The 27,555-nt window shown below is 45.8% G+C and overlaps 1 protein-coding gene and 1 long non-coding RNA gene across 4 annotated transcripts in view; one reads left to right on the forward strand and one right to left on the reverse strand.

The window, feature by feature from the left end:
* The window catches only part of Gxylt2 (glucoside xylosyltransferase 2), a 94,282-nt gene that overhangs the window by 14,881 nt on the left and 51,846 nt on the right, over positions 1 to 27,555 (forward strand). Inside the window, exon 2 of the mRNA XM_050149342.1 lies at positions 14,968 to 15,157. Within this exon, the coding sequence (XP_050005299.1) occupies positions 14,968 to 15,157 (190 nt within the window). The remainder of the gene's footprint in view (positions 1 to 14,967; positions 15,158 to 27,555) is intronic.
* LOC126506067 (uncharacterized) lies at positions 16,925 to 22,833 on the reverse strand. 3 transcript variants are annotated; one of them, XR_007593088.1, is made up of 4 exons: positions 22,725 to 22,833; positions 21,748 to 22,466; positions 19,178 to 19,306; positions 16,925 to 18,414 (listed from the first exon to the last, which is right to left on the reverse strand). It is a non-coding gene; the product is annotated as an uncharacterized lncRNA (long non-coding RNA). The 3 variants fall into 3 exon arrangements; XR_007593086.1 differs by lacking the exon at positions 19,178 to 19,306; XR_007593087.1 differs by having other exon boundaries at positions 16,925 to 19,306.

Genomic DNA, 27,555 nt, shown 5'->3' on the forward strand with positions numbered 1-27,555 from the left:
CCTCAGAGTTGACATCTGAAGCAAACTATGACAGGTATGAAATGTGTTGTAGAATCACTTCATTTAATCTCCACTGTCACCTGACAGGCCACTCCTATCCCTGGCCAACCCAGAACAGCTTCCCTAGCAAGCAGTAGGTTTCCAGACCCCTCCTCATCCCCAGTATCACTTCATCACAAACACAAACTTTGCCACTGCAAAGGAAACAAAGGCCCAGTTACAAGTGTGACCAGGACCATTCTTCCCCTGCCCTTCAGCTTTGTGTGAGTGACATTCTCAGGTGCTTTCCGCCAGTGGAACAGTTGCCATTGGATCCAGGCATGTGCCCTTGGGTCCCAGGCATATCTGCGCTCCCTGACGGCCACACCGGGGCCTGTGCCTGCAACTTAAGAGGCTTTGGTCCAAACCTCAGGGACTGAGAACTGAAGAGCAATTCTCCTATAGTATAATTGAAGTGATCTTACCTGAAACTCCAAAGGATGACAAAGGCCAGCAGACATCCCATGTCACCCAAGTGTCCGTTTTACAGATGGAAAGCCCCAGGGTAGAGGTGATGAAAGCTTTTGCCCTAGATGGTACAGCCAAACAGTAGACCTATAAATTGTACCATGTCTATAGGCCTCCAAGATCAAACCTGCTAAACACATGCTGTTCTTGGGGACAAGAACTCTGAATTCTTTATCACTACTGAGAATACCTTTGGAAAAGATCTCTTTGATACAGTCTCTTCCTTTTCTTTTAATTCAAATGTACACTTACATAAAGTCAGTTTTAAAATAAAAGCCATCCCTTTTCAGCTTAAAAAAATTAAGTAAGTAGGATCAGTAAGACAGATGAGTGGATAAAGGTGCTTTCTCCTCTGAGCTCCACATGTGGGCTGTGATACACACATACCTGCACGCATGCATGTGCGTGCACACACACAAAGTAAATGGTTAAAATCTTGTTATAAAAAATAAAATGTGCATGTATTCACACCCTTACATATATTGTATATCGTTCTTAAAAACCAAAACGTAACAGTGAGGGGCTGGAGGGATGGCTCAGAGGTTAAGAGCACTGGCTTCCAGAGGTCCTGAGTTCAATTCCCAGCAACCACATGGTCACTCACAGCCATCTGTAATGAGATCTGGTGCCCTCTTCTGGCCTGTAGGCACAATTGTATACATAATATATACATAAATCTTAAAGAAATAATATAAAAAATGTAACAGTGATTATGAAACCGATTATGACCATTCCCCTTGTGCTTGTCTGTGTTTCTGGAGCTTTCTGTAATAGATATGTGTGTTATTGTTATGTGATACCCTTTGGGGAGAAGAACAAATGTCTACTGACCCCGGATAGGAAACTATGACAGAACAAAGTAAGGCTACCACTGAAGTCCACCTGGGGACATGGGGGACTCAAAGGCAGCTGTGTTACCAAAAGCCCACTTCAACATTGTGACAACCCTCAAAAGCTAGGACCCTGGGATTCATTGGACAGCTTGCTGGTAGCTTGACTGGAAGGAAAGTCCCTGCTTCTCAGAAGTCCCGACTTCTTGGGTGACCTTGAGGGAGGAGGCATGTTGTGAATCTGCTAAGTTTCAGGGACTTTCTGGGAGTGAACTAACTGTTAACATACTTACTGGGGTTTTTTAAATTTAATCTTTAATGTGTATGGGTGTTTTGTCTGCATGTATGGGTATTTATGCCTACACAGACCAGAAAAGGGCATCAGATCTTGTGGAACTGGAGTTACTACCATGTGAGAGCTAGGAACTGAACCTTAGTTCTCTGGAAGAACAGCTAGTGTCTGAACCACTGAGCCGTCTCTCCAGCCCCTACATTTTGGGTCTTCATACACTCCCTCCAGGACAGAGTGTTTCAGCTTAAAGCAAGAACAACCCCCCTAAACTAGAAGTTTATAAATGACTGTAAATATGAAAATCTGGTTATTAACCTGAGGCATAGGAGGATGGGAAGTTCCTGGAGAGGCAATTTATCCTCCACCTCCCACTGAAGGTGGTGACTCTTATTCTTTTTCAGGGGCTGAGATAAACATTTTCTGGTTCTACGTAACCTCTGATCCTCCTCCCTCCCATGTCAAGTGCCATTTATTTCCAACTCACTCTGCTGGTTCATATTTCAAGAATCTAAACAACATCCTAATTTGAACAGAAGGGAGGGTTGAGAAATCAAATCTCCTGTGTCAGGAACAATTCCAAGGCAAAAAAAAAAAAAATGAAATTAGTGTCAGTCAAGGACCAGCATGGAATTCTGAAATAGAAAGAGAAAGAAAGAAAGATGTTAGGTAATGGCAGAGCAATGGATAGGTGTGTTGTAGGAATGATGCCCTACATAGGGGTACCCAGGAAGACTGTGAGTCCAGGACTGGAGTCCAGCCTACCCCAGGGACCCTGGGTGGGAGCTTTATTAGTCAAAAGTGCTCTTTCTAACTCACTTGTGTAGCATGTTTAGCATAATGATCAGAAGTATGACCTCTGCCACCTAGACCTGCTGCAGAATGTGAGCTTATCATTTGGAAAGGGCTTTACAGATTCCATTAGCTAAGGATATCAAGAAGAAGTTAGACTTGGAAGAAGCCTAAGGGTTGGTGTCCTTAGAAGAAAGGACAAGTGATATACATAGACTGGGTGCACTGCTACATGCCTGTAATCCCAACACGTGGGAAGCTGAGACAGGAGGATTGTGGGTTTGGAGACAGCCTGGCCTACATAACAAGCCTATCTCCAAAGGCATTATGTACATTAATTAAAATAAAATAAAAAAGGAGGAGAGAAAGAATCGAGGGAGGGAAGAGACTCAAAACCAAAGAGCTCTATGGGGAAATGTACCAGGTACAGTGACAGTTGGAGTGTCGTGGCCATGCCTTTAGGAACTCTGAGTATTGCTGGGAACTCAAGCTAGAGAGAGACCATGAAACAGTCTTCTCCTTATGTAATGGTAAAAATAAAACTCTATGGATCCCAGAGGGCAAGAGTGATAGAAATGCTGCAGGTCCCCAAGTGGCAGCAGTGGGCAGCAGGCACGAGACCATGGTGGGCCATGAAGGCAGCCAGGTCCCAGGCAGGGAGCCACGTGGCAGGTGAGAGACTGAGATGGATAGGCACATCATGCAGAGCGAGGTTGGATATTTATTTAGTGGGTTATGGAAGGGAAAGGGAAGAGGGGAAAGAGCAGAGAGAGGCAGATAGAGAAAGAGAGAGAGAGAATGGGGGGGAAAAGGCACAGCAGCAGCTACCTGTTTGAGAGAGAGAGACAGAAAGGAAAGAGCTCAGACTGCAAGTGGAAGGAAGATCTGCCTGCCTCAGTGGTGGGGGGGGGAAGTGGACGGGGCTTGTCTCTTAAAGGGATAGGACAGACCATTACACCTTACTCTTTGTAGGAAGTTTGGCCCTACCTATACCTTTATTATATCTCTTGGCAGCATAAGAGAATTATTTCTGTTGGGTTAAACCACCAAGAAGTGGGCAGGGAAACCTGGCCTCTTACGTGTGTTCCCTGGGTCTAGTTGCTTGCTGTGACACTCACTAATCACATGGCATGTGTACGTGTGCAGAGATGTAGAAAGCAAATGCACACATATCCCCACACGGATGTGGCTACTCACTTCAGACATCAGACACCTACACTGCATTAGTCCTAGACTTTGTTTAGGCACTCAGCCATGTTTCAGATACCATGAACCAAATTTAAAATGTGCTGTTCATAATTAATGCATTCATCAAATAATTTTATTGAGCCCCCCATGGCAGGCTTTTGGCATGCCTTTGACATTATTCATATTCTACCATGATTCCAAGGCAAGCCGTCAGCCTGGTTGTCTTGAAAGACTAATGATTCTTGATTTGACTCCAAACCACGGGTCGTTAAAAGTGATTTAAAAGTCTAAGTAAAGTTCTCCGTGTCGTGTCTGCCTTCCACGTCAAGGTCTGGTCACAGTTTCAGTGGGGAAGTGTTTGGTGTTCATTCATGTTTCTAAAGCCTGTGGATTAGGGCTAAGGGGACAGCTCTATCAGTAAAGTCCGAGCTACATAAGGAAGAAGACCTGCGGTCCATCCCCAGAAGCCGGGTGAGAAACACACACTTGAAATCTGAGCTTTGGGGAGGGAGACAGGCAGATCCCCGGCTCTCATTTGCTGGCCGGCCTAGCTGACTTGGCAAGCTCCATATTCCAGTAAGAGACCCTGTCTCAAAGACCAAGAATAAGGAACTAAGGAAGAATGACATTTTGAGGTGGTCCTCCGGTCTCTCCATATATGAACACACACACGTACACATGCACAGGTAGAATCTATGGATTTTCAAGAGTGTTTGTGACTGTCATTGCCCACATGTGACTTGGATGGAATTCCACATCAGCTGATTGTCTTCCCAGAGGCCGTATTTAGTGTCTCCATTTCCTCACCCGCCACTCTGGTTCCTTCACATCCTTCTCTCACACTCAGATAGCCAAATGGGTTCAGCGAAGCGTCACAGTAGAGAAACATTTCCAGATTTCTCTTGCTTGTGGGGAGTGTAATCAGCTTCTCAGACTTGATCTTCTACAGGGCACTTCTGCCCTTCCTTCCCCTAGTAAGGCTCCTTGCTGGCAGTCTAAGAAGTGTGGTCTTGCATGCTGCTTCCCCTGGCCCTATCACAGCAGCAGGCTTGCCTGAGTTAATTCTGTTTGCCAGTTAAGGGGCACTCTGATAAAAGGGGGTGACAGGAGGCAGCAGGGAAGAGGGGCCGAGCAGAACCAATTACCCGCTTTAATAATTCAGTGTGTTTCTTAGTAATAGGCTACAGAGTAAACAGCACTACACATAAATGCCGCTCTCCATTATTTATACACTCCAGAAATGGAAGTTTAATTAAGTCGCACACTCGAGACTTCGAAGCGATTAAGGAGCCGCTTGTCTCAGACAGCAGGCAGGGGAGGTGTGGGAGCCTTGGCTCCCCCTCTGAGCTGCCTCTGGGGTTCTAAGGATCATTTTTCATGTGAGTGTGGGGAGGCTGGAGCCGGAGGATGGGGGCAGCGACTTCCAGGCTCGCTCAGGCCACGTTTGTTATTTCTGTATTACCATGGCCTGCTTTCAGTTTTTTCCTACAAAAATCTATGTGATAAATCTGAGTGCATCTGTTTATTAATAACAGTGGTGCTGCAGTTTAATCCCAGTACTTTTAGACACGTATATGCTGTCATGATTTTTAGTTTATTTATAAAATTGTGCAACCACCAGCCCTGTTTAATTACAGAAAATGTTCACCACCCTGAAAGAAACTATACCCACTGAGTTATCCTCACATTTTGCTGTTGTCTGTTTCCAGACATGTTCTAGTGTATATTGGTACTCATTCCTTTTTATTGTGAAATAATATTTCATTGTGTAGCTCAGCACATTTTACTTAAACATTTGTCTCTTGAAGGATATTTAGGGAGGGCTTGGTGATCATGGTTATTGCTGGTGTAGACATTTGTGTACAGATTGTGTGTAGACACATGTTTTCAATTCTTGTACATAGCTTTGAGCGAAAGTGCTGAGTCGGGTGGTGTGCCCTATATTTAGAATTTTCAGGAACTGCCAGTTTTCTAGGGTGTCTATCATAGTTTATAATGCCACCAGCTGTGCTGGAGGGCTCCAATTCTCTAAGTATCCTTATTTATCTTTGTGGTGCTGGGGATCAAATCCAGCACTCTGCATGTGCCAGGTTAGCAATATACCACTGAACTGTATCTAGAGACAGGCTTTCTCTGTGTCGTCCAAATTGGACTGAACTCACTGTACCTCAAACTCATGATCCTCCTGCCTCAGCCTCCTGGATCTGTCTTCCTTCCTTCCTTCCTTCCTTCCTTCCTTCCTTCCTTCCTTCCTTCCTTTCTTCCTTCCTTCCTTCCTTCCTTTTTTCCTTCCTATCTTCCTTTCTTTTTTCTTTTCTTTCTGTAAAGATACCCCCATGACATCAGGCATTGGTAGTGCGGGAGGCAAAGGTAGAGGCAGGAGATCTCTGTGAGTTCAAGGCCAGCCTGGTCTACAAATTGAGTTCCAGGACAGTCAGGGCTACTCAGAGAAACCCTAGCTTGAAGAAAAAAATAAACAAACAAAAAACCAAAGAACAAAACCCATGCCAGTACTGGGAATGGCTGTAATCACACAGGTAGGTGATGATCGACAGAGAACAAAATGCTGTTGCTGGTTTTCAGCCGAGTCCTCTTCCTTCCAAGGTTCTGCTGAGGGTCCCATAGCTACTGAAGAAGGATCAAGCAATATTAGAATGGTGTTCAAGGCATAACCACACACAATGAGACTTCGCCATTGACATTGCCAGAAAAGGGCTGGGAATGGAGAGCCTGTGCCATGGTGACCCCGCACTACACCGTCCTTCATCCCTGGTAGATGGGGAAGCAGTTATATGTGAGCCCCAACTCCATGATCCCATTTCACAAGTGGCTCCGTCCTGTTTGTTTTATTTATTTTCCCATGGCCCATTTTCTCAGGAAGGCCTTGGGTAGATTTGAGAAGCTAGCAAAACTAAGACTTTCTTAATAGGAGGGTTGATATTAACCAGTGGTTCCATTTATAAGAACACAGTCTAAAGAAATAGTGCAGAAGAAGAAAAATATACTGGCTACAGCTCCTTGGCACAAGCTTTTGGAATAATATAATAGTTAGAAAGAATCAATGAGAAAAATGATTGTAGGTAATGGTGTTTCCTTGGGTAGAATAGTGGATAGCCATTAAAAACAATGGTTATGCAGCCTTAAAAATGAACAAGAAAAGTGAAAGAATCAACTAGAAATAGCAATTAAAATTATATGCATGCTAGACATGCTAGCACATGCTCTAATCCCAGCTCTCAGGAGGCAGAAGCAGGTGGATCTTTATGAGTGTGAGGCTAGCCTGGTCTACATAGTAAGTTCCAGGACAGACAGGGCTACAAAAGTGAGACCCTGTCTCATATGTATAAACTAAACACACACACACACACACACACATATACACACAGACATGCTATCAAGCAGCTGAAAAAAAGTGTGTTCAATTGAATAAAGACCTAATTACAACATGAAAAAGTCAAAAATGCATAGAAATTTTCATCTGATAACTTTAATATTTTATATAATTTTTAATATTTTAAGTACTTATTTGGGTGGCACAGTGCATGTACATCGTGGTACATGTGTGAAGGTCAGGGGATAACTCGAAGAAGTCCATTTTTTCTTCTATTATGTGGGTCCCAGGGATCAAATTCAGGTCATCGAACTTGAGCCTTCTTGCCAGCCCTCATATTTTAATAGATTGCATTATATGGTTTTCAGCTTTGAATGTACATTATTTTCATCTTTTTCCTAAGGATAAATGTCTATTTGTACCATATTCTATGATATATAATGTTAAATATGTGGTGTAAAACACAATGAAATATGTAATCATCAGCTGATGGGAGAAGGAACTCAGATCCATGATAGGAGATAAATGACAGGCTGGAGAACAGAATCTGTGTTGGATGTCTCAGGGAGACAATGAAGGTGAGCTAGTGGAGGGCACAGAGCTGCAGGATCTGGAGGCTGGAGGCCCCTACTGAGTCGGGGCTGAGTCCTCAACAATGATGTTGGGCACCTAGCTGGGTAGAAACGCTGTGACCCGGAACTAAGCCCCAGTGGGTGAGGAGTGACATGGAAGTAGATGGATGAAACCAAGAGGGGATGAGAGGGGAAACACAGGGGAGTTCTCAGTGCCCTTCACCCTCTGGATGAAGGCACATGCCTGTGTCTGGTGATGACCATGAGAAGCCAGGACCATCCTGCTTCCTCTCCTAGGTGGGACAGGTACCAGGAGAAAGTGGTACCCTCCCATGTAACATGAGGTCCTGCTTGCTTTTTGGGGTTTCCATCCTGCCTGGTACCCCACAGCTGGCAAGCCCCAAAGAAAATCGCACAGAGAGTCTGCATTAATTATAAACTGATTGGCCCATTAGCTCAGGCTACTTATTAGCTCTTGTAGCTTATATTAACCCATTATTCTGATCTATGTTAGCCATGCGGCTCAGTACCTTTCACAGCTGGGGAAGGTCACATGTTGCTTCTTTGGTGGTCTGGGCAGGACTGGGGGGAAGAGCTTCCTTCTTTCTTCCCAGAATCCTCCTGTTCTCCCTGCCCCACCTCTACTTCCTGTTTAGTTTTCCTGCCTATGCTTCCTGCCTGACCAATCAGCATTTATTTAAAACATGATTGACAGAGTACAGATAATTCTCCCAAACCACTTCCCCCTCTTTCTTGGGCCAATCAGTTTATAATTAATGCAGACTCTCTGTGTGAATTTCTTTGGGGTTTGCTGGCTGTGGGGTACTGGGTGGGACGGAAACCCCAACAAGCAAGCTGGCCCTCATGTTACACTCCTAGGGTTTCATCAAGGCAAGAGAAGGGAACACTAAGCAAGAGCTGAGGTAGGGCAGGTGTTGCCAGCATAGGGCCAAAGGTAAAAGGTCATTGAGCACATCCTGGCCTGGAACTGTAGGTGGGAAAATGTGTGTGATGTATGTGTGTTGGTAAGCAACCTTCAGGGGCTCCCCCAAGACTGTGGCATCAGAATCTCTCTCTCTCTCTGTCTCTCTTTCTCTCTCTTCTCTCTCTCTGTGTATTTACCTGATAACAAACAACAGACGAGTGTGCTTTGCCAGGCAGGGAGTCTCCCACCATCTGCGGTATAGACCATTTCTTCCAGTCACAGCTAGAGGCATGATGGGAGATATGAGTCAGAGTTGTGGGAGAAGGTGACCAGGAAAGAGGTGACTCAGTGGGTATTTCAAAGGATGAATCAAGGCAGAGTGTGGTTGCTGTGTCCGTAATCCCAGCAATTGGGCATCAGAGCATCAGAAGTTGAAGACTAGTCTTAGCTACATAATAAACTCTGAGCCAGCCTGGGCAACAAGAGACCTCATCTCAATAAACAAACTGGCTGGAGACATAGCTCAGCTGATACAGTGCTTGCCTTGTAAGCAGGACCCGGGTTCAAACCCCAGGACAGGCATGGTGATGCAGTACCCCTGTGGTTTCAGCACTGGGAGGCAGACCCCTGAGTTCCTGGCCAGTCAGCCCAGCCTGATAGGTGAGTCCCAGGCCAGTGATAGTTCCTGTCTCAGAGCAACAGTGCTGAGGATGACCTCTGGCCTCCATACATACCACTCACCCGTGTGCACATGTCCCTGCGAACAGTGCGCCTTTGTGCACGTGCACTTGTGCACACATCCACATCCACACAGCAGATTCCCCTACATTCCGAGCAGCAAATGTCTACTCCAGTTGCTTTTTATAAAACAAGCCAGAGCAGAGTTACCACCCTATGTCTGGCCAAGTCCAGAGCCCTGAGGGGTTAAGAAGTTCCAGTTTCCTGGACAGAGTCCTCAGATCCTTGCCGATTTGGGGGACATTTGAGAGGTGCTGAGTGTGCTGTAGGTGGGAGCTGGTGAAAGGCACACCGTTGCTGCACCCCCATTCTTCATTATTCATGTGACAGGGCACCATGGCTGCCTGTGACCCAGAGCCTGAGGTTTGTACTGTAACGTGAGAGGGAGCAGTGGGGCCAGCGAAGGTCTCGCTAAATCCCAACCACTGGTGCTGGACCTGGCAGCAGAAGTGGCTTTTCATTACCTGTTACCAGATACCATGAATTATGCATGCCTAGGCCCTTGTTTTCTGTACGGCACAGGCCAAAGCACTGGAGCCTGCAGAGAAGCGAAGAGAGGAATTGCTCTGCCTTTGGAAGCGGGAGCTTTCCTTCCCTCCTTCCCTTCTTTTGGATTTGGTTTTAAGGGTGGGGGGGCCAGAGCCTCAGCATGCTAGCTAAGCTCTCCACCACTGAGCACATCCCTGGTCTACATACTTTCCTCAGTGAGAGAAAGTATTTGTCCATCAGTTTGGAAGGCACACACACAGATACAGATACAGATAACGAAATGAATTTCTGTATGCTCAACACTCAGCTTAAGAATTGCAACTTTCGGGACTGGAGAGATGGCTCCACCTTTGAGAGTGTGGGTATGCTGTTCTTACAGAAGGCCTGAGTTCAGTTCACGATAATGTGGCTCAACCTTACCTGCCTGTAACCCCAGCTCCAGAGGATCAACACTCTCTTCTGGCCTTTGCTGACATGTGTACACACACACACACACACACACACACACACACACACACTCACACATTCACTTAAATAAAAAATGAATTCATCCATGAAAGAAATGAAATACAACTTTTAGTTAGCCTCCGGAAATAGCTACCGTTCTGTATTGAATTGTTGGTATAATTTACTTTTACTCCATATACATCAGCAAATAAGATACAATACTCCTTCTTTCTCTTATTTAAGGGGATTTAAGTAAAAAAAAAAAAACAAATAAACATACAAAATGGTATCACACTGATCAGCATGATCAGTATACACATGATAATAGATTTTTCTTGCCTATTAACATTGCAGTATTTTTAGATTCTAAAAGGTTTCAATAGGACCAAGAGCATTAGAGAATAAAGATCCTGTATGAAAATGGACGAGAGTGAGTCTGGTGTTTATTTAACCCCCAGAACCGCATTTAAAGCCCCAGGAATCAGCGCCATTATGCTATGACAACACTCCTTCTTGTGTTGAAATCTGACTGTGACTACCCTGTTACAATCCGCACAGACTTCTTCACTTCCTCCTAGGCCCGTGTCAGAGCCTGCTGTTCTAGGTTATTCCTTTTCCCTGCTTTATGGTAATCCGCGCGCTCACCATGGCAATATGTTGGTGATCTTCTTTGCATGGTCATTGGCTTGTTTTTTTTTACACAGAACTGTTCTGCATGCTCTTGCATGGGATTATGCAAACACGCAAGCGTTTCTGCAGGTTATTCATGGGGGAGTCCATGTGGAAGGACGGGGGGTGTGCTAACTTGACAAATATCTCTTGAGGGTTTGGGCCAGTGTCCACTGTTCAGGACCCAAGCTGTGTTCCCTGCCCCAACCCTTGAGAGCTCATCAGGGACATCCTTTTATTTATTTTCCCATCTTCCCCAGTCAGCAAAAATTTAAATTCATTTAAATTTGTTTGTACCAGCTTACTGAGGTTTAGACTTATTGTCTCTGGGTGAAGATGAGCATGGTGGACTCCTTCTGTTTGGGGTGGGGAAGGTATCCCTTTTTCCGTTCTGAGGATGGAATGGAAGATCTCTTGCATGCCAGGCGGGTGCTTTACCACTGCACTACATTCCAGCCCCATTTGTCATTACCTTTACAACACACCCGTATTCCCAAATATAGGGCAGATTTTAACCAACTGATCACATTGAGTCTTATAGCGTTTTTAATACTTGTTTGTATACATGCGTGTGCAAGAGTGTGTGTGTGTGCATGTGGTGATAAGAGGACAGCGTGCAGGAGTTTAGGAGTTGGTTCACTCCTTGCACCACGTCGTTCCAGGGACTCAAACTCGGGTCCTTGGCTGTGGCTACAAGAAACTTCTGCTGGAAGAAACATCTCGGAGGCTCAGAGTGTTATGGGCCTTTTGGCTGGTCCTTAACCATATATTTAAGTCATCATCTTAGAGCTGTTCACATGGCCTCTCCTCCCATCCACATAAGTTAGCTAATTGAGAACTGGTTTTAATAGTGGGCATGACTCCTCCATGAGGAAGACCTGTGGGTGTGTGAGTCCCGAGAGGCGGGGTCCTCATGGTTTCCAGGCTCATACGGACTTAGTTTCTCCTCTGCCACCGTCACCTAGAGATGCTCTGTCCCCACTGTCCGAAGCCTCTGATGGATTTCTTGTCAGGGTGGCCTGTCTTCACTTGCCTGGTGTCACACTGCACAGTCACCCACCGTGGATGAGATCCCGCCCTGTCAGCAGTGTCAGCAGTATTCTCTCACAACCTTTTTCACCTAAAAGATATTTTTATTTTATGTGCATTGGTGCTTGGCCTGAGTGTATGTCTGTGTGAGGGTGTCAGATCTTGGAGTTAGAGACAGTTGTTCGCTACTGTTGGGTGTTGGGAGAATTGTATCTCTCCAGTCCCCACTTTTGATTTTTCTGCAAGGTACTTAGAGATTGTCCCCTGCCCCCATGGGTATGTTCATGTGTGTATGGGGACATGTGTGTTTGGGGACATGTGTATATGTATGGAGGCCAGAAGACAAGCTTGGGTGTTGTTGCTTAGGCTCCATCCAATTTTTTTTTCCCCTGAGAGTTTCTTCCTTATCTGGAACTCAATAAATGGCCTAGGTTGGCTGACTGTTGAGCCCCAGGGACCACCTGTCTTGCCTCCTTAGTGCTGGCATCACAAATTGGCAACACTGTGCCTAGCTTTTCTTAGCCAGGTTCTGGGGATCACTGCTTTCAGAGCAAGCCCTTCACAAGCTGAGCCCTGGTATGGGAGAATTATCTGTATTCTGTCAATCATGTTTTAAATAAACTCTGATTGGCCAGGCAGGAAGTATAGGTGGGTCGACCAGACAGGAAGTAGAGGCGGGGCAATGAGAACAGAAGAATTCTGGGAAGGAGGAAGCCCATTCCTCCCAGTCCTGTCCAGACCACCAAGAAAGCAGGATGTGACCTGCCCCGCTGAAAAAGATACTGAGCCTTGTGGCTAACATAGATAAGAATAATGTGTTAATATAAGCTACAAGAGCTAATAAGAAGCCTGAGCTAATGGGCCAATCAGTTTATAACTTATGTAGACCTGTGTGTGATTTTCTTTGGGGGCTTACCAGATGTGAGAACTGGGCAGGACAGAAACCCCAACAAGCAGCAGGCCCTCATGTTACAGAGCCCCGTCACCTTTTCAGTGTTGTTTCTCTTCTTCCCTTGTTCTCTGGAGTGACTTCTTCATCTTTGCTTGGTTCAGCTCTGTTCTAGAATACTCTCTCATACATAATGGGCCTTCAGTAAAGAATTGTCCATAAAGGAGTGGGTGGTGGTTAGTAAAGAGAGAACACTTTGGAGAGAAATTAGAATGAGTGAAATGAATGAATGTTCATGTGTCAAGTCCAAATGGCTTAGTTAGGTTTCTATGGCTACGACAAAACACCATGACCAAAATGCAAGTTGCAGAGGGGAAAGGGTTCATTTGGCTTACAGTTCCACATTGCTGCTCAACACTGAAGGAAGCCAGGACAGGAACTCAAACTGGGCAGGATCCTGGAGGCAGGAGCTGATGCAGAGGCCAGGTGTGCTACTTACTGGCTTGCTTCCCCTGGCTTGCTCAGACTACTTTCCTACAGAACCCAGGACCACCAACCAGGGATGGTACCACCCACCAGCCCCTCCCTCAGGGATCACTAATTGAGAAAATGCCTTACAGCTGGATCTCATGGAGGCATTTCCTCAAGTGAGGCGCCTTCCTCTCTGATGACTCTAGCTTGTGTCAAGTCGACACACGAAACCAGCCAGTGCACCTAGAAATACACTGTGTGGACTGAAATAAAGCCCCGGATGGGGACAGAAGTGTGACTGAGTGTGTATTGGTGGCAGTTGAGACGTACTTAGGATTCCTAATTGGCAGTTTGTATTTGATCTTGAAGGCAGGTAAGCCTCACCTGATTCTAATTGGGAAACTAACAAGACCGGCATCTTGGAACCCCACCCACACCCCACACCAGAGAGGACAGAACATTAGGTTGGGGACTACAGGTAAAGATGAGATGAACAGACCTCCCACGGGGCTCTCTGTCACGGTGACAGGGGAGAGAAGTCAGTGGCCACATCTGAAAAGAATAGGGGGACTGGAGAGAAGTGAGCGGTTCATAAAGATACCATCTTTCCTCGTGACTCCCCAAGTTAGTGAAATCCGAGAACCAGCTGCATCTAGCCTGGGCTGAGCCACCAGGCCACGCTTCTGCCAAGCTTGCTCTTAAGTAATCAAACTGGGCCGCGGTCCAGGATGCTCCACCCACAGCTTCAACTTCCCTCTTGGTGAAAGCAATCTGGAATGAGCCTGCAAGCACGCCAGAGCAGGGGGGACGGGGGGGATGGGGGAGAGTGGGGGAAGGCCTCATAGTGAACTGGAAGGATTTTGGAAGGAAGGTGGCGTTTGACATCCAAGTTCCCCTGCTCTCCAAATCTTTCGTGCGAGTAAATTGCGTTCATTTGTCTCCGGGCACCTTTTCCAGCCCGACTTCTTCCAGCTTGCCTTGTAAATGTTTCTCAGTGGTGCTTTTGAGGCTTGGCTTCAGCTCCCTGGCTGGGACCAATCTTTATTCCTAGGAAATAGCTGGATGATGATCCTAGACTCCTGGATTCCATTTCTCCTCCCAGCTGTTCATTCGGGATTGGATACCTTGATATTCGCAGGTTCGCGCACCTCCCCCCTGCCTGCTTCTCACTAAGCCGAGTCTCCTACCCACCACCTCACCCCTCCTTGACCAGACAGGATTAACACCTGTTTCTTCAAGGCCGCCCTGGGACACCGTGGGCGTGGGGGCGTGTAGGTTGTTTGCTTCCTTCACCTCTTGCAATTACACAGCTTTCCTTCCATCCAGCAGTCACGCATTCCACCGCAACCTAAAAACCTCCAGATGAGGGGGGTATCATATTTCGAGGTTCACATGGGAAAGCCACGACTCACCCTTCTCTTGTTCAAATTGCATCAAATCTAATTTCCATGGCCCTGCGCTAGTGGGAACTCCACAGCCCCCAGTCAGCTGTCGGAGTTTGGAAATGATATTTCCAAACACAGCCCTGTAGGCAGCCAGCAGGCACTAGACAGCTGAGTGCTGGCAGAAAAAGCCCCAGACACCTATAGCCATCCAAACAGTGACTCATCTCATTATGGCCAGGATAAATATGGGAATAAATGGTATTTTTTCTACAAGCAGGAAGAATTGTCAAAATGCTTATCACTTTATAAAATATAACAGATTGTGCCTGTTCATGTTTTTGAAATGTTCCAACCATTCAGTGTGGGTTGTTTTTTTAATTTTTTTTTAAAGTTCAGCTTGTTTTTCTTCTTTCTAGGAGGCCTGGGGAAGCGAGGAACTTGCACCCTGTGCCACCCGAGCTCTGGATTCACCTGGCTGTGGTGGCCTGCGGCAACCGGTTGGAGGAGACGCTGGTCATGCTCAAGTCAGCCGTGCTCTTCAGCCACAGGAAGATTTGCTTTCACATCTTCACGGAAGACGCGCTCAAGCCGGAGTTTGATAAGCAGGTGAAGCGGTAAACGGAGGCACAGTGTTTGTGGGAGGGCCGTTAGACCACACTGGGCGAGCTGACAATGCAGATCACAGCTGGAGCTGGCTGCACGCTCAGTTGCTCAGTTGCTGGAAGACCTTGGCTCCTTGGCTTGGGGCTTTGCTTTGCTTGTGTGTGATTCAGAGATGGGCTCAGTTTCTAAAGCACTTGCTGAGCAAGCGTGAGAACCTATGTTTGGGTGTCCATAACCCACGGTGGCATGTGTCTGAACCTATGTTTGGGTGTCCATAACCCACGGTGGCATGTGTCTGAACCTATGTTTGGGTGTCCATAACCCATGGTGGCATGTGTCTGAACCTATGTTTGGGTCTCCATAACACACAGTGGCATGTATCTGAAAATCCTGCACTCCTAAGCCGAGATGTAAAGTAGAGACAGGAGAATCTACAGAAGCTCATGGGCCAGCTAACTCGGCTTGTGTAGCTGCAAAACTCAGACCCTGCCTCCAACAGGATACATGGTGAAGACCGGCCCACAAGGTTGTCCAACAACCTCCATGTGCTCCAGGGCGTGAGTGTATGCTCCAGTTTGCACACACTAGCACACACAAGAATTTTTAAAACTGGGCCAATCATGTCCTCCTCTTAGACATATTGGGAGCATATGAGCATATGACATGCACTCAGTCTGTGTTGGGTTATTAGAACTGCCTGCCTTCCTGGGGCAAATAGCTTGTTTTTATGTATTGAGGAGAGAATTTTAAATAACAAGTAGCAGGCTCAACGAGATAAATCCAAATAAAGGCAGAGTCCTCGCTACCCTCGAGTCTCATGTAAGAGATGTCAGAGCTAATGATGTGGGGGAGTCCTGCCATGTTTTTCTTTTTACCCAGAGGTCAGTGTATGTTTCTGTATGTAGACACACATATGTCTGTTCATATGCACACACGTACATATACAGATCAGGGCTGTGCTCTCCTGGATTCTCTGCCATGAGGCCATGTCAGCCTTGATCTGGGCTAGTGCTCCAACACCCTCACTCCCTTTTTGGCAGCTGTGGAGATTTTGTTATGCAGCTGGGTCTCCGTTTACTTGGCTCTTGCCTCTCTGAGTTTCAACCCACACAGAAGAGCTACAGAAAGACTAGTTCCCTCAGTGGAGGTCCTGCCCGACCTCGGCAGGCTGTGCTTTGTTTTCCTTGGATGTTTTATGTTGTACCAAGGTCTTGGATTCTGGCAGAGTGGGAACCTGCTTTGTTTTGTTTCTGCTGACTGAGTCAACAGTGATTCGTCCTGTCATCAGGCTAGTGGAGCTTGTGAGGAATGCCAAGAACAATGTATTGGGCAGAGAAAGACTAACAACAGAAGACTGGAGAATGTGTTATGCTTCCTAAGGGAAAAGTCACCTCCAGATGCCACCGAGAGAAGCCAGGAATGGGTAGTTTTAGAGCTTTGGAGTCAATTGGAACAATGCCTGTGGAATGCCTCAGGGGACAAGGGAATGAAAAGATTGGAACACCCCCAGTTGGCTGCTCTTAAGCGGCGTTATAAGGGAAAGGACAATGACGACATAAAGATTATGGTAGGTTATGTCAGCTGATGATTCGTGATTTCTTCTCATTAATCTTCACAACTCTTTGCAGAAAGTAACCCTGTCTAATTTAGGGGTTTTTTTGTTACTGTATTAAAATACCTGAGGCTAGGTAACATTCTAAAGAAAAAAAAAAAAAGGTTCATTTAACTCAGAGCTCTGGAGGTTCAAGATAAGGTCCATAACATAAGGATGTTATGACTGAGGATGTGGGACAGACAATGCCCTACCATAGCAGAAAAAAGACATCACACTGCCAGACAGGAATCCAGACAGATACTTTCTTTCGATGTTACCTTTAAACATGACCATACTAAGGACTGGGCTCCTGACACATGAACTTGTTGGGTGTGAGCTCAAAGCATAGCAAACTGAGAAAACCAAGACTCAAGGAGTTCTGTTGGTTTGCTCACTAAATGCCAGGTTAAACTCAATGGTTCCCGTCTTTGTGGCATTTACCACAATTCCGTACACCTTCCTGAACCACTAGACAAAGAACTCACATTCAAAATTTGGTTTGCTATTTACTTGTTCCAGAGTCTTGGGCTAGTCTTTTCACCTTCGAATGTCTCCTCTTCTGCATCTGCAACTTGGGGCTAGCCTGTACCATTCCGCCTATACACCACGGACAGTTTGTGAGTGGGGCGAGGGGCTAGAGATCGAAATACACATACACACACACACACACACATAGACACGGGTCATCCTTGAAACAAGAATGCCCTTTTATTGTGTTTGAGGGCATTTTATAAAGGCTCTCCTTGACTAATGGTCACACCCTAGCTCTCTGAACTTTTCAGCTGCAAGTCCACCAAAAACCACTCCCCTGCCATTAGGAACTCATGAGGGTCTCGTGCTCAGAGCAGTTGCAAGCACAAAAAAATAAGTTGTTTACTCCGGCAGGCAAGGGGTCACAGAAAATTCAGGGTCTGAGGGGTCTGCAGTCCCCAACACTAGCCCAGGCTATTCTTAGAAAAATGATGTTCAGGATGGCTCCAGTGAGCTATAGTGATGGCTCCTGCAGAGTTCACGACTTTGCATACCGGCTGCTTCTCTCCTGCAGGAACGAACTGGTCCACATGGCCTTGGCTCTGGGTCAAGAGCTCAATGACAGTGCTCATTCACACAGCTGCACCTGCTGGAGCATTGTTGACCAGTCAGGGTTCCCAGGATGCTACTTTAGGAAAGAGACTGGAACACCAGGACCATGCCTTTTGTTCCTTTTGTGTAACACCGACATGGATCTCTTCGACTGCCCAGAAGTAGCCACAGGCCATCCAACTACAAGGGCCTCAGAACTGTTCATACACAAGAATGGCGGAAAACTGGCCATGGATGAACTTTATTCAATCTCTCAGAGTCCATCTGCATCCTGGATGCTGAACATAGGGCTACACATTTGGCTAGAGATTGCGTGGGGGAAGAGAGATGTGTATGATCATATCTGTATGGCCAACTGTACCTTCCCGAGTATTCACATCCGTGGATACACTCCTCCTGTACTGGCCTGGGGTAGGTCTGTACACCAATAACATCAGGCGGAATGGAAGAAGACCATCCATGGAAGTAGACTTGAAAAGGCATTTCACTGTCTCTCTTGGGTTACCAACTCTGGGTGAAGCCCACTGCTGTGACTGTGTAGTCCATGGAGATCTTCATAAGATGAGGTATGAAGTCTTCTTGCCTGTTGTGGTGGTTTGAAAGAAAATGGCCCCCAAAGGAAGTGACATGATTAGGAGATATGGCCTTGTTGGAGTAGGGATGTTCTTGTTGGAGGAAGTGTGTCACTGTGAGGGTGGGCTTTGAGGTCTCATTTTTTTCTCAAGCTTCATTCAAGGCTACTTCCTGCTACCCTCTGGTTAAGATGTAGCCAGCACCACCTCTGCCTGCACGCTGTGCATGCTCCCTGTCATGATGATAATAGACTGAACCTCTGAAACTGTGAGCCACCACCTCAATTAAATGTTTTCTCTGTAAGAGTTGCCATGGTCATGGTGCCTATTCACAGCAATTAAAAAAAAATATCCCTAACCAAGACACCCATGTTCATGTATGAGCTTGGAGGCAGATCCTCCAGGCTCAGGCTTCAGAGAAGCCCCATTAAACCTTAGATTAGCAAAGACATCTCACCTCCAATGTCAGGAGGGCCCCAGAACCGAACCATCTCAGCTCATACATTCCTGACCTTAAGAAATTATTTGAGTGGGCTGAAGATACGGCTCAGTGGTTAAGAACACTTGCTTCTGGGTCTGGAGAGGTAGCTCATCAGTTAAAAGCACTGGCTGCTCTTCTAGAGGTCCTGAGTTTAATTCCTAGCAACCACATGGTGGCTCACAACCATCTATAATGGGATCTGATGCCTCCTTCTGGCATAAAGGCACACATGCAGAAAGAGAATTCAGATACATAAACTACATATATCTTAAAAACAAAACAGTGCTTCTCACCTGGGCCGTGGTAGTGCATGACTTTAATCCCAGCACTCGGAAGGCAAAGCCAGGCTGGTTTCTGTGAGTTTGAGGCCAGTCTGGTCTACAGAGAGAGTTCTAGAACAGTCAGAGCTACACAGAGAAATCCTGTTTCAAAAAAAAAAAAAAAAAGAAAAAGAACACTTGCTTCTCTTGCAGAGGACCCAGGTTGCACCCACACAGTGAACCACAACCATATGTAACTCCAATTTTGGGGGGGCTTCAGTCCCCTTTTCTATACTCTACAGGCAGCAGGTATACATGTGTTACTTGTACATACATGCAAACAAAACCTCTTATACATATAAAATAAATAAAAGAGTTGATTGAGCCTGTTCTGGTGGTGCAGGTCTGTAATCTCAGCTACATGGGAGGTTGAGGCAGGAGAATCATGAGTCTAAGCCCTGCCCAGAGTACAAAGTGAGTTTAAGGCCAACCTGGGCAACTTAGTAAGACTGACTCAGAACGAAAAGTAGAAAGGGGGCTGGGGATGCAACTCTGTCAGGGCATTGCCTAGCATACATGAGGTCCTGGGTTCATTCCTCCCTGCTACGCACACGCACACACATGCACACACACGCACACACACGCACACATGCACACACACACACACACACCACAGAAGGAGGTAAAGGAGGGAGAGAGAGGGAGGAAGACGAAGGGAGAAACATGAAGTGGTTGGTAAGATGGTTGTAGGTGAGGGCGTTTGCCACCAGGCTTTCCAGCCTGAGTTCAGTCTCTGAGACCTACATGACAGGAGAGAACTAGCTCCTACAAGTTGTGCTCTGACCTCCACACACGTGAGATGGCTTGCACGTGCACAGACATATAATAAATGAATAAATAAATAATTGTAATAAAATGTTTTCTCAAATTATTTGGAAGAAACATTTATGGCCTTAAGCTGTTACTTTCTGGGTCGTTTGTTACAAGGTAACAGTTAATACTACTTCTGTGCACGCACACACATACATGTCGCTATACATTCAGATGAGGGAGGGAGTATGACAGGTGTAATGACATATAACATTTAAGGCTAGGTCATGAAAAAAGACAGCTTTTGTTTGACCCTTTGGGGTGTACTGTCCCTAGAAGTTGCTACATTCCCAGAGAAGTTCAGAGTAGACTGTGTGAGGAGACCCTCAGAAGAGGCCTCGTCCAACAGACTGCCTTGGGCATCAGGCATACGGACAGAGTTGCTTCGGCTGTTCATACCTGGCCTTTAAGGCTTCTGGCTGAGGCCCCAGGACGGTGAAGCATAGTCCCTGTTCTTACTGTGACTTGTCTGAATTGCTGACCCATGGATTCTGAGTGTGTAATAGATGGCTGTTAGATGAGCCACAGTGACTGCCAAGTTGCAGTCTCGAAACAGCCTCCTCTGGGATGCCATGCTCAGTGCTTACGATGCTCTGCTGTGTGTTGGTTTCCCTGATACACTTTCTCTTGAGTGGCTTCAAGTCTCTGTGAAACCAGTGAAGGGTGTTGCCGTAAGTGTTGCTGTGGTTTGGATCTAGACTGTCCCCCAAAAGCCATGGTAAACTCTTGGGCCTCCTTGGTGCTGTTAGGAAGTGGAAGACCTCAGGAAAGTTAAACCTGTGGTTTTCAGTGCTTGTAAGTGTCTATTGGGGCCCCAGCTCCTTTCTGTTTTCTCTTTTAAAAGAAGACTTACTTAATTTTAAGTGTGTTGTTATTTTCCTTCATGTATGCCTGTGTACCACATGCATGCAGTTCCCACAGAGGCCAGAAGAGGGCATCAGATTCCCTAGAACCAGAGTTAGAGACGGTTGTGAGCTACCATGTGAGTGCTGGGAATTGAACCTGGGTCCTCTGGAAACAGAGCCAGTGCTCTAACCACTGAGACATCTCATATATTTCTTCTGTACGCATTGCTGTTGTGATCTGCATCCTTGTCACAGGTCCCATAGCAACTGGACTGACCAACCAGTACCTGGACCTAATTTTTTCCCTCATTTTGACTTTTTGGTTATGGTGTTGGTTTAGTTTGATTTGGTTGAAACAGAGTCTGACGACATGTTTCCTGCCTGCCTGCCTCTGCCTGCCTGCCTCTGCCCTTCGAGTGCTAGAACTGAAGATTGTGCCACCCTGCCAGGAACCTTTCCTCTTTTTAAGTCGACTGTAGTAGGAGGCTGCTTGTTCATTTCCTGGCTGCCCAGACTCCCAAAATAACCACACAGAAACTATATTAATGAACTCTCTACTTGGTCTATTAGCTTCTTATGGGCTAGCTCTTACGTCCTAAACTAGCCCATCTCCATTAATCTGTGTATTACCACATGGCTGTGACTTACCGGGTTCCATCCCCAGCGTCTGTGTCTGGTGGGGCTACACGGCGTCTCCCGACTCTGCCATATTTCCCCACCTAACTCAACTCTACCCTATCACAGGCCAGGGCAGGTTTATTCATTAACCAATAAAGCACATAGATAGAAGAACCTCCCACACCAGGGGACGACCTCAGGTATTTCGTTGCAGTACAGTCGGGCTGACTAACACAGGTATTAAGCAATTGGCACAACACGTGGTCTTACCTTTCTCCCCGTGCCATAATTATGGTGACGGTTTACATTTGAAACCCGAGACTCTCTGTAGGTGATAGAAGGCCCCTCTGTTTTTTGTCATCCACGTCTCAGGACAAACCATTCTTCTTCTGAGCATTTTTGCAGAGTACCATTGTGGGGCCAGTCTGATCATAGATTTGTTCTTTCACTCTGCAAAGATTCTCTGGAATGTTTGCTGTCCATTGGGCATTTTGTTACCGCAGCTGGCTGAGGCTGGGTTGTGGGGAGGGGGCAGTGTCGGCCCTTTCCTCTGCTGTCACCCAGCACTGAGCATTTTAGGCATATTCAGAGTTTTCCGTGATAACTTCCTGGGATATTTAGAACCACGTATTTTTCCTCGGGATGCAATTAAAAAAAAAAAAAGTCATCCACTGTTGCTATGCCTCGGCAGCTGCACCATGGGTTAGGTCTTCTATATTTAGAGCGTTCCTCTTCTTTTTTAAAAAGTTATGTTACATGCAGCTTCTCTTTAAGAGAAAAAGAACAAAAGGCTCCAGAAGTTGCTTTTAAAAGGTATCCTGGGGCTGGGGAGATGGCTCAACTTGTTAAAGGGCTTGCTAAGCGAGCCGGATGAGCTGAGTTTGATCCCAGGAATACAGGTAAAAGGCTCCGGGTAGCTCACATTTGTTAGCCCAGAACGCCTACTGTGAGATAGCAGCAAAGACAGAATCACCTAGAAGCTCACAACCCTAGAATAAAGGGAGGGCAACAACATGAGAAACTGCCTTCAGAAGGTGGAAGGGGACTCTCTCCTCTGCGCACGCACACACACACACACACGCACACACACACACACACAAATTTGCGACAGGAGGGCTAAACTTTGAGGGGGAAGAAGAGCCAAACAGAAAAGAACATAAGCCTGAAGACCTGATTTCCACCCCTGAAATCCCTGGTACAAAGAAGACCAGACTCACAGAGGTGCATTCCAGTGTCCAAGCACCTACCTGTTCATACCTTCATGAGCAAACAGCTCCAGACTGCCTGTAGCTCTGAGCCCTGGTGACGGCCAGAAGGAAGGCCTTGTATGGAGGAAGTGTGAGCAGCCAAAGTTTAGCACAGATCAGTGGCCATATTTGGATCATTCCAGAGGAAGTCCCTAGCGAGGGCTTTGTTGGCAGTTTTGGGTGAGCTTAAGTAGCAGACAGTTACTGGAGTTTAGCTGCTGGTTTCTAAATAACCTGGGATGGCGCTGTTTGGCCTACACAGGTCTTAGCTGCTTAGGTAGAAACCTGGTATTCGGAACTGATGAAGCCTCCTAACCTCTGTGTTCACTCCTTTTCCCTTGCTGTGATAAAACACCATGAAAAGGCAGCTTATTAGAAGGAAAGGTTTGTTTGGGCTTCCGGTTCCAGAGGTAAGAGTCCATCGTGGCAAGAAAGCATGGCAGCAAAGGCCGGAGCCGAATGCTGAGGACTTATGTCTTAAACCCCAAGCAAAAACGGAACAGAATGTGGCTTTAAAATCTCAAAGCCTACACCTAGTCACACACCTCCTCCAGCAAGGCTGCACCTCCTAATCCTACCCAAACAATGCCAGTAATTGGGGCCCAAGCATTTAAACATCTGAGTCTTTGGGGGACATTCTCATTCAAGCCACCACAGCCTCCCAATTAACTATCCTATTAGAAGCAATAGTTATAGCAGTTAACTTCTCAACAGAAATACTAGCTAACACACAATGGGATAATAGCTTCAAAATGCAGAGAATACATCAGCTTGGGTATTCTCCCCTGGTTAAACTACACACAGAGAATGAAAGAATTAACTGCAAAAGGTCTTCATTAAAGGAGACTTTATAGGATGTTCTTCAAGATAGAGTAAAGTGATCCCAGAAAGAATCTCAGTGAGTTTGAGGCCAGCCAGGTCTACAGAGTGAGTTCCAAAAACATCCAGTAGTGTTACATAGAGAAACCCTGTGTCGAAAACAAAAAACAAACAGAAAAGATGTGTGTACATTTTAAACAAATAACCAATAGATTTGTGAACCACAAACGAAAAGGGCCTCGCCACCACAGTAGTGCTCAGGAGAACAATTTTGACATATTTTTCTATTGTATGTCTGTGCTGGTTAGTTTATTTGTCAGTTTGACAAGAGCTAGAATCATCTGGAAAGAGGAAATGTCAGACTGGCCTGTAGGCAACTCTGTGGGGAATTTTCATTACCACTAATTTGTAATGGAGGGCCCAGTCCCCTGGAAGTGATGCCACTCCTGAGCAGGTCCTGGATTGTCCTGGATACGAAAGCAGGCTAAGCTAGCCATGAGGAGTGTAGGCAGAGTTTCTGTGTACTGCCAACCTTTCCCAAATAACCACTTGTAGACTTCTTATTAATATGAAAGCCAATAGCTTAGGCTTGTTTTTAGGTAACTCTTGTAACTTCAATTAGCCCATTTCTATTCGTCGATGTGCTGCCTCAAGGCTCGTTTACCTCACGTATGTACGGTCCATGCTGCTTCCTCCCCCACTCCCTACTCCACCCTTCTTTTTCTCTGCCCCGAAAATCCTGCCTAGCCACTGACCATTTAGCTTTTTTATTAAACCAGCCACAGTAGCATATAGTCACACAGTGTAAAGGAATATTCTACAGAGGAGCAAGCCATTAAGTAGGATTCCTCCATGGCCTCTGCACCAGTTCCTGTCTCCAGGTTCCCCACCAAAGTTCCTGCCCTGACTTCCCCTTGCAATGGACTGTAAGCTTTAAACTGAAATAAACTTTCTTTCCTTCCCAAAACGCTTTGGGGCATGGTGCTTTATCACAGAAACAGAAAACAAACTAGAATAATACCTTTTCATATGAATATCAGAAATTAAATCATACACCGTGTTCTTTCTTTTACTAACAGTGCGTAGATAATTAATTTCGCCTAAAGCAGTGGGTAGCTTTTTAAAGTTTTCCTGTAAGACACCAGCTATAATAACTGTTGCTTTGCTGATGTTGTGGATCACAGTTATATTCGCCCCTGTCATTAAGTGGCCATAACAATCAATGTGCACGCGTGTGTAGGGGTGTGTGTGTGGCTGGGTTCCGTTCTATTGAGGGATACAAATTCAAGTTTCATGTAACTTTTATCTATCACAAAGCATGAGTCTTTTGATTTTTTTAAAAGATTTATTTTTAATTAAGTGTGTATATGTATGTATGTATGTATGTGAGTATGTACACGTGACTAAAGCTGCCTGTGGAGGCCAGATTCATTAGGTTCCCCCTAGAGCTGGAGTAACACATGGTGGCGAACCACTCGGTGGGGTGCTGAGAACTGAATTCAGGTCCTCTGCCAGAGCAGTGTATGTGCACTCTTCACCACTGAGTCATGTCCAGTCCCCATGATTGTAGGAGGAGGAGGAGGAGCGGGCTGCTGCTTCTTCTTGGCCACCCGGCTAGCTTAACCCCCGAAATAACCACACAGAAATTGTATTAATTAAATTACTGCCTGGCCCATTATATCTAGCCTCTTCTTGGCCAATTCTCATATCCTGATCTAACCCATTTCTACCAATCTGTGTAACACCTCGAGGTCATGGCTTACCGGGAAAGATTCTAACCAGCGTCAGTCTCAGGCAGGAGCTTCATGGCGTCTGCCACACTGCCCTTCTTCCCAGCATTCTGTTCTGTCTACTCTGCCCACTTAAGGGCTGCCCAATCAAAAGGCCAAGGCAGTTTCTTTATTCAACCAATGAAAGCAATACATAGACAGAAGAACCTCCTACCTCACATGATGTCTTTGACTACCTTAAAATGTCAAGTTGCTGTCCTGGGTGTAGTGGGCTGGGTATTGATCTTTTGAGGTCATCGTTTGCTGACTCTGGCTCTATGATATGCATTGTATTCTGTTATTCAGACATACCCATAAGCTGCCAGTGACTGTTCATATGAAATTATTCACCAATACCAAATAAAGCATTTTAAAGTCTTACAAGGATAAATGAGTTGCCAAGACACAAAAAGGCATGTAGGACCTTTTTAAAAGATTTTTTTATTTTATATATATGGTGCTCTATTTACACATAGAGCCTATATACCAGCCGAAGATATCAGATCCCATTATAGATGGCTGTGAGCTACCATGTGGTCGCTGGGACTTGAACTCGGGACCTCTGGAAGAGCTGACAATGTTCTTAAGCACTGAGCCATTTTTCCAACCCCTTGCGTGTAGAATCTTAAGTACATATTGCTAAGTGAAAGAAGCCAGCATGTAGAGATGGGCTTGTGTGAGTCCAGTGACAGGATTTTCTAGCAAACAGGAATCTAAGCGATAACAAAAAGATCAGTGATTGCTTAGAAAAGAATGGTGCATGGGTAGATCAAAGGATTTTTTGGGTGGTAAAACTACTCTGTATGACATTGTGATTGCGGGAACCTGGCTTTATGCATGTATTCAAACCATAGAACTGTGGCACAGAGAGAACTCTAATAGACAGCACAGACTTCAGTTAATAATGCCAATCACCGGGCTGGAGAGATGCCTCAGGGGGTAGGAGCATCTCTTCCTCTTGTGGGTTCAGTTCCCAGAATCCACGTAGTGGCTTACAGACATCCAGAATTCCAGTTCCAGAGGATTTGACACCCTCTTCTGACCACCATGGTACCATGCCCACATGTGGTATCCATGTGTGTGTGTGTATGTGTGTGTGTATATACACGTACATATATATGTATATATTCAAGCAAAGCAATCATATACAGAAAATAAGATAACTGTTTCTTTAAATTTAAAAATTAACATTGGCCCATCAGTTAAAAATATAGCCAGGCGTGGTAGTGCCCACCTTTAATCCCTGCACTCAGCAAGTGGATCTCTTGTGAGTTCAAAGCCAACCTGGTTTACATAGCTAGTTCCAGGACAACTTGAACTACATAGTGAGACCCTGTCTCAAAAGAAAGTTTTTTTTTTTTTTTTTTAATAATAATCAATAGCTGGGCAGTGGTGGTGCATGCCTTTAATCCCAGCACTTGGGAAGCAAAGGCAAGTGGATCTCTGAGTTTGAGGCCAGCCTGGTCTACAGAGTGAATTCCAGGACAACAAGGGCTACACAAACAAAATAATAAATAATAATAACGAATATTTGCCCGTCAGTTGCAGCAAACATAAGCAATGTGAGCTAACAAATTGTGTGGGATGATGAGAGGCAGGATGGTAATTGTTTACTTCTGCTCCCTTTTTTCCTAAACCTACAAGTATTATAAAAAATAAGGACCATTAGAAACTTGTCTTTAAATCAACAGATGCAGAGACTGGAGAGGTGATGGCTCAGTAGTTAAGAGTTGAANAGAGAGAGAGAGAGAGAGAGAGAGAGAGAGAGAGAGAGAGAGAGAGAGAGAGAGAGAGTTGAATCCTGTTCTCATGCATATGGCGCTCACAGTCATTTGTATGATTTAGATAAAACAGCATAGTTCCCCTAGGGGTGCAGTGGGCCAAGAGGGTCCCACCTCTGTGGATTCCAGGAAGGTGGGAGGGAGCAGGTGAGAGACAGAGATGGATAGCCATGCAGAGTGAGTTTGGATATAGTTTATTCAGTAAAAGGAAAGGGAAGGGGGAGAAAAGGAAAGAGGGAGGGAGGGAGAGAAACAGAGAGAGAAAGGAGGGGAGGAGAAGAAAAGAGGCCTCAGTTACCTCTTCTGAAGAGAGATGGGACAGGGAGAGTGCAGGTTGGAAGCTGAAGGAAGACCTGCTTATTTTGGCTGAAAGGGAGGGGGGAGTGGGTGGGGCTTGTCTCTTAAAGTGATAGGACAGACCATTACATTCCCATCTCTTATAAAAAGGCAGGAGGTTAGGGA

The sequence above is a fragment of the Alexandromys fortis genome, unplaced genomic scaffold (genome assembly GCF_014885135.2).
Source record: "Alexandromys fortis isolate MF-2015 unplaced genomic scaffold, M_Fortis_MF-2015_v1.1 scaffold_48, whole genome shotgun sequence".
NCBI classification, from domain to species: domain Eukaryota; kingdom Metazoa; phylum Chordata; class Mammalia; order Rodentia; family Cricetidae; genus Alexandromys; species Alexandromys fortis.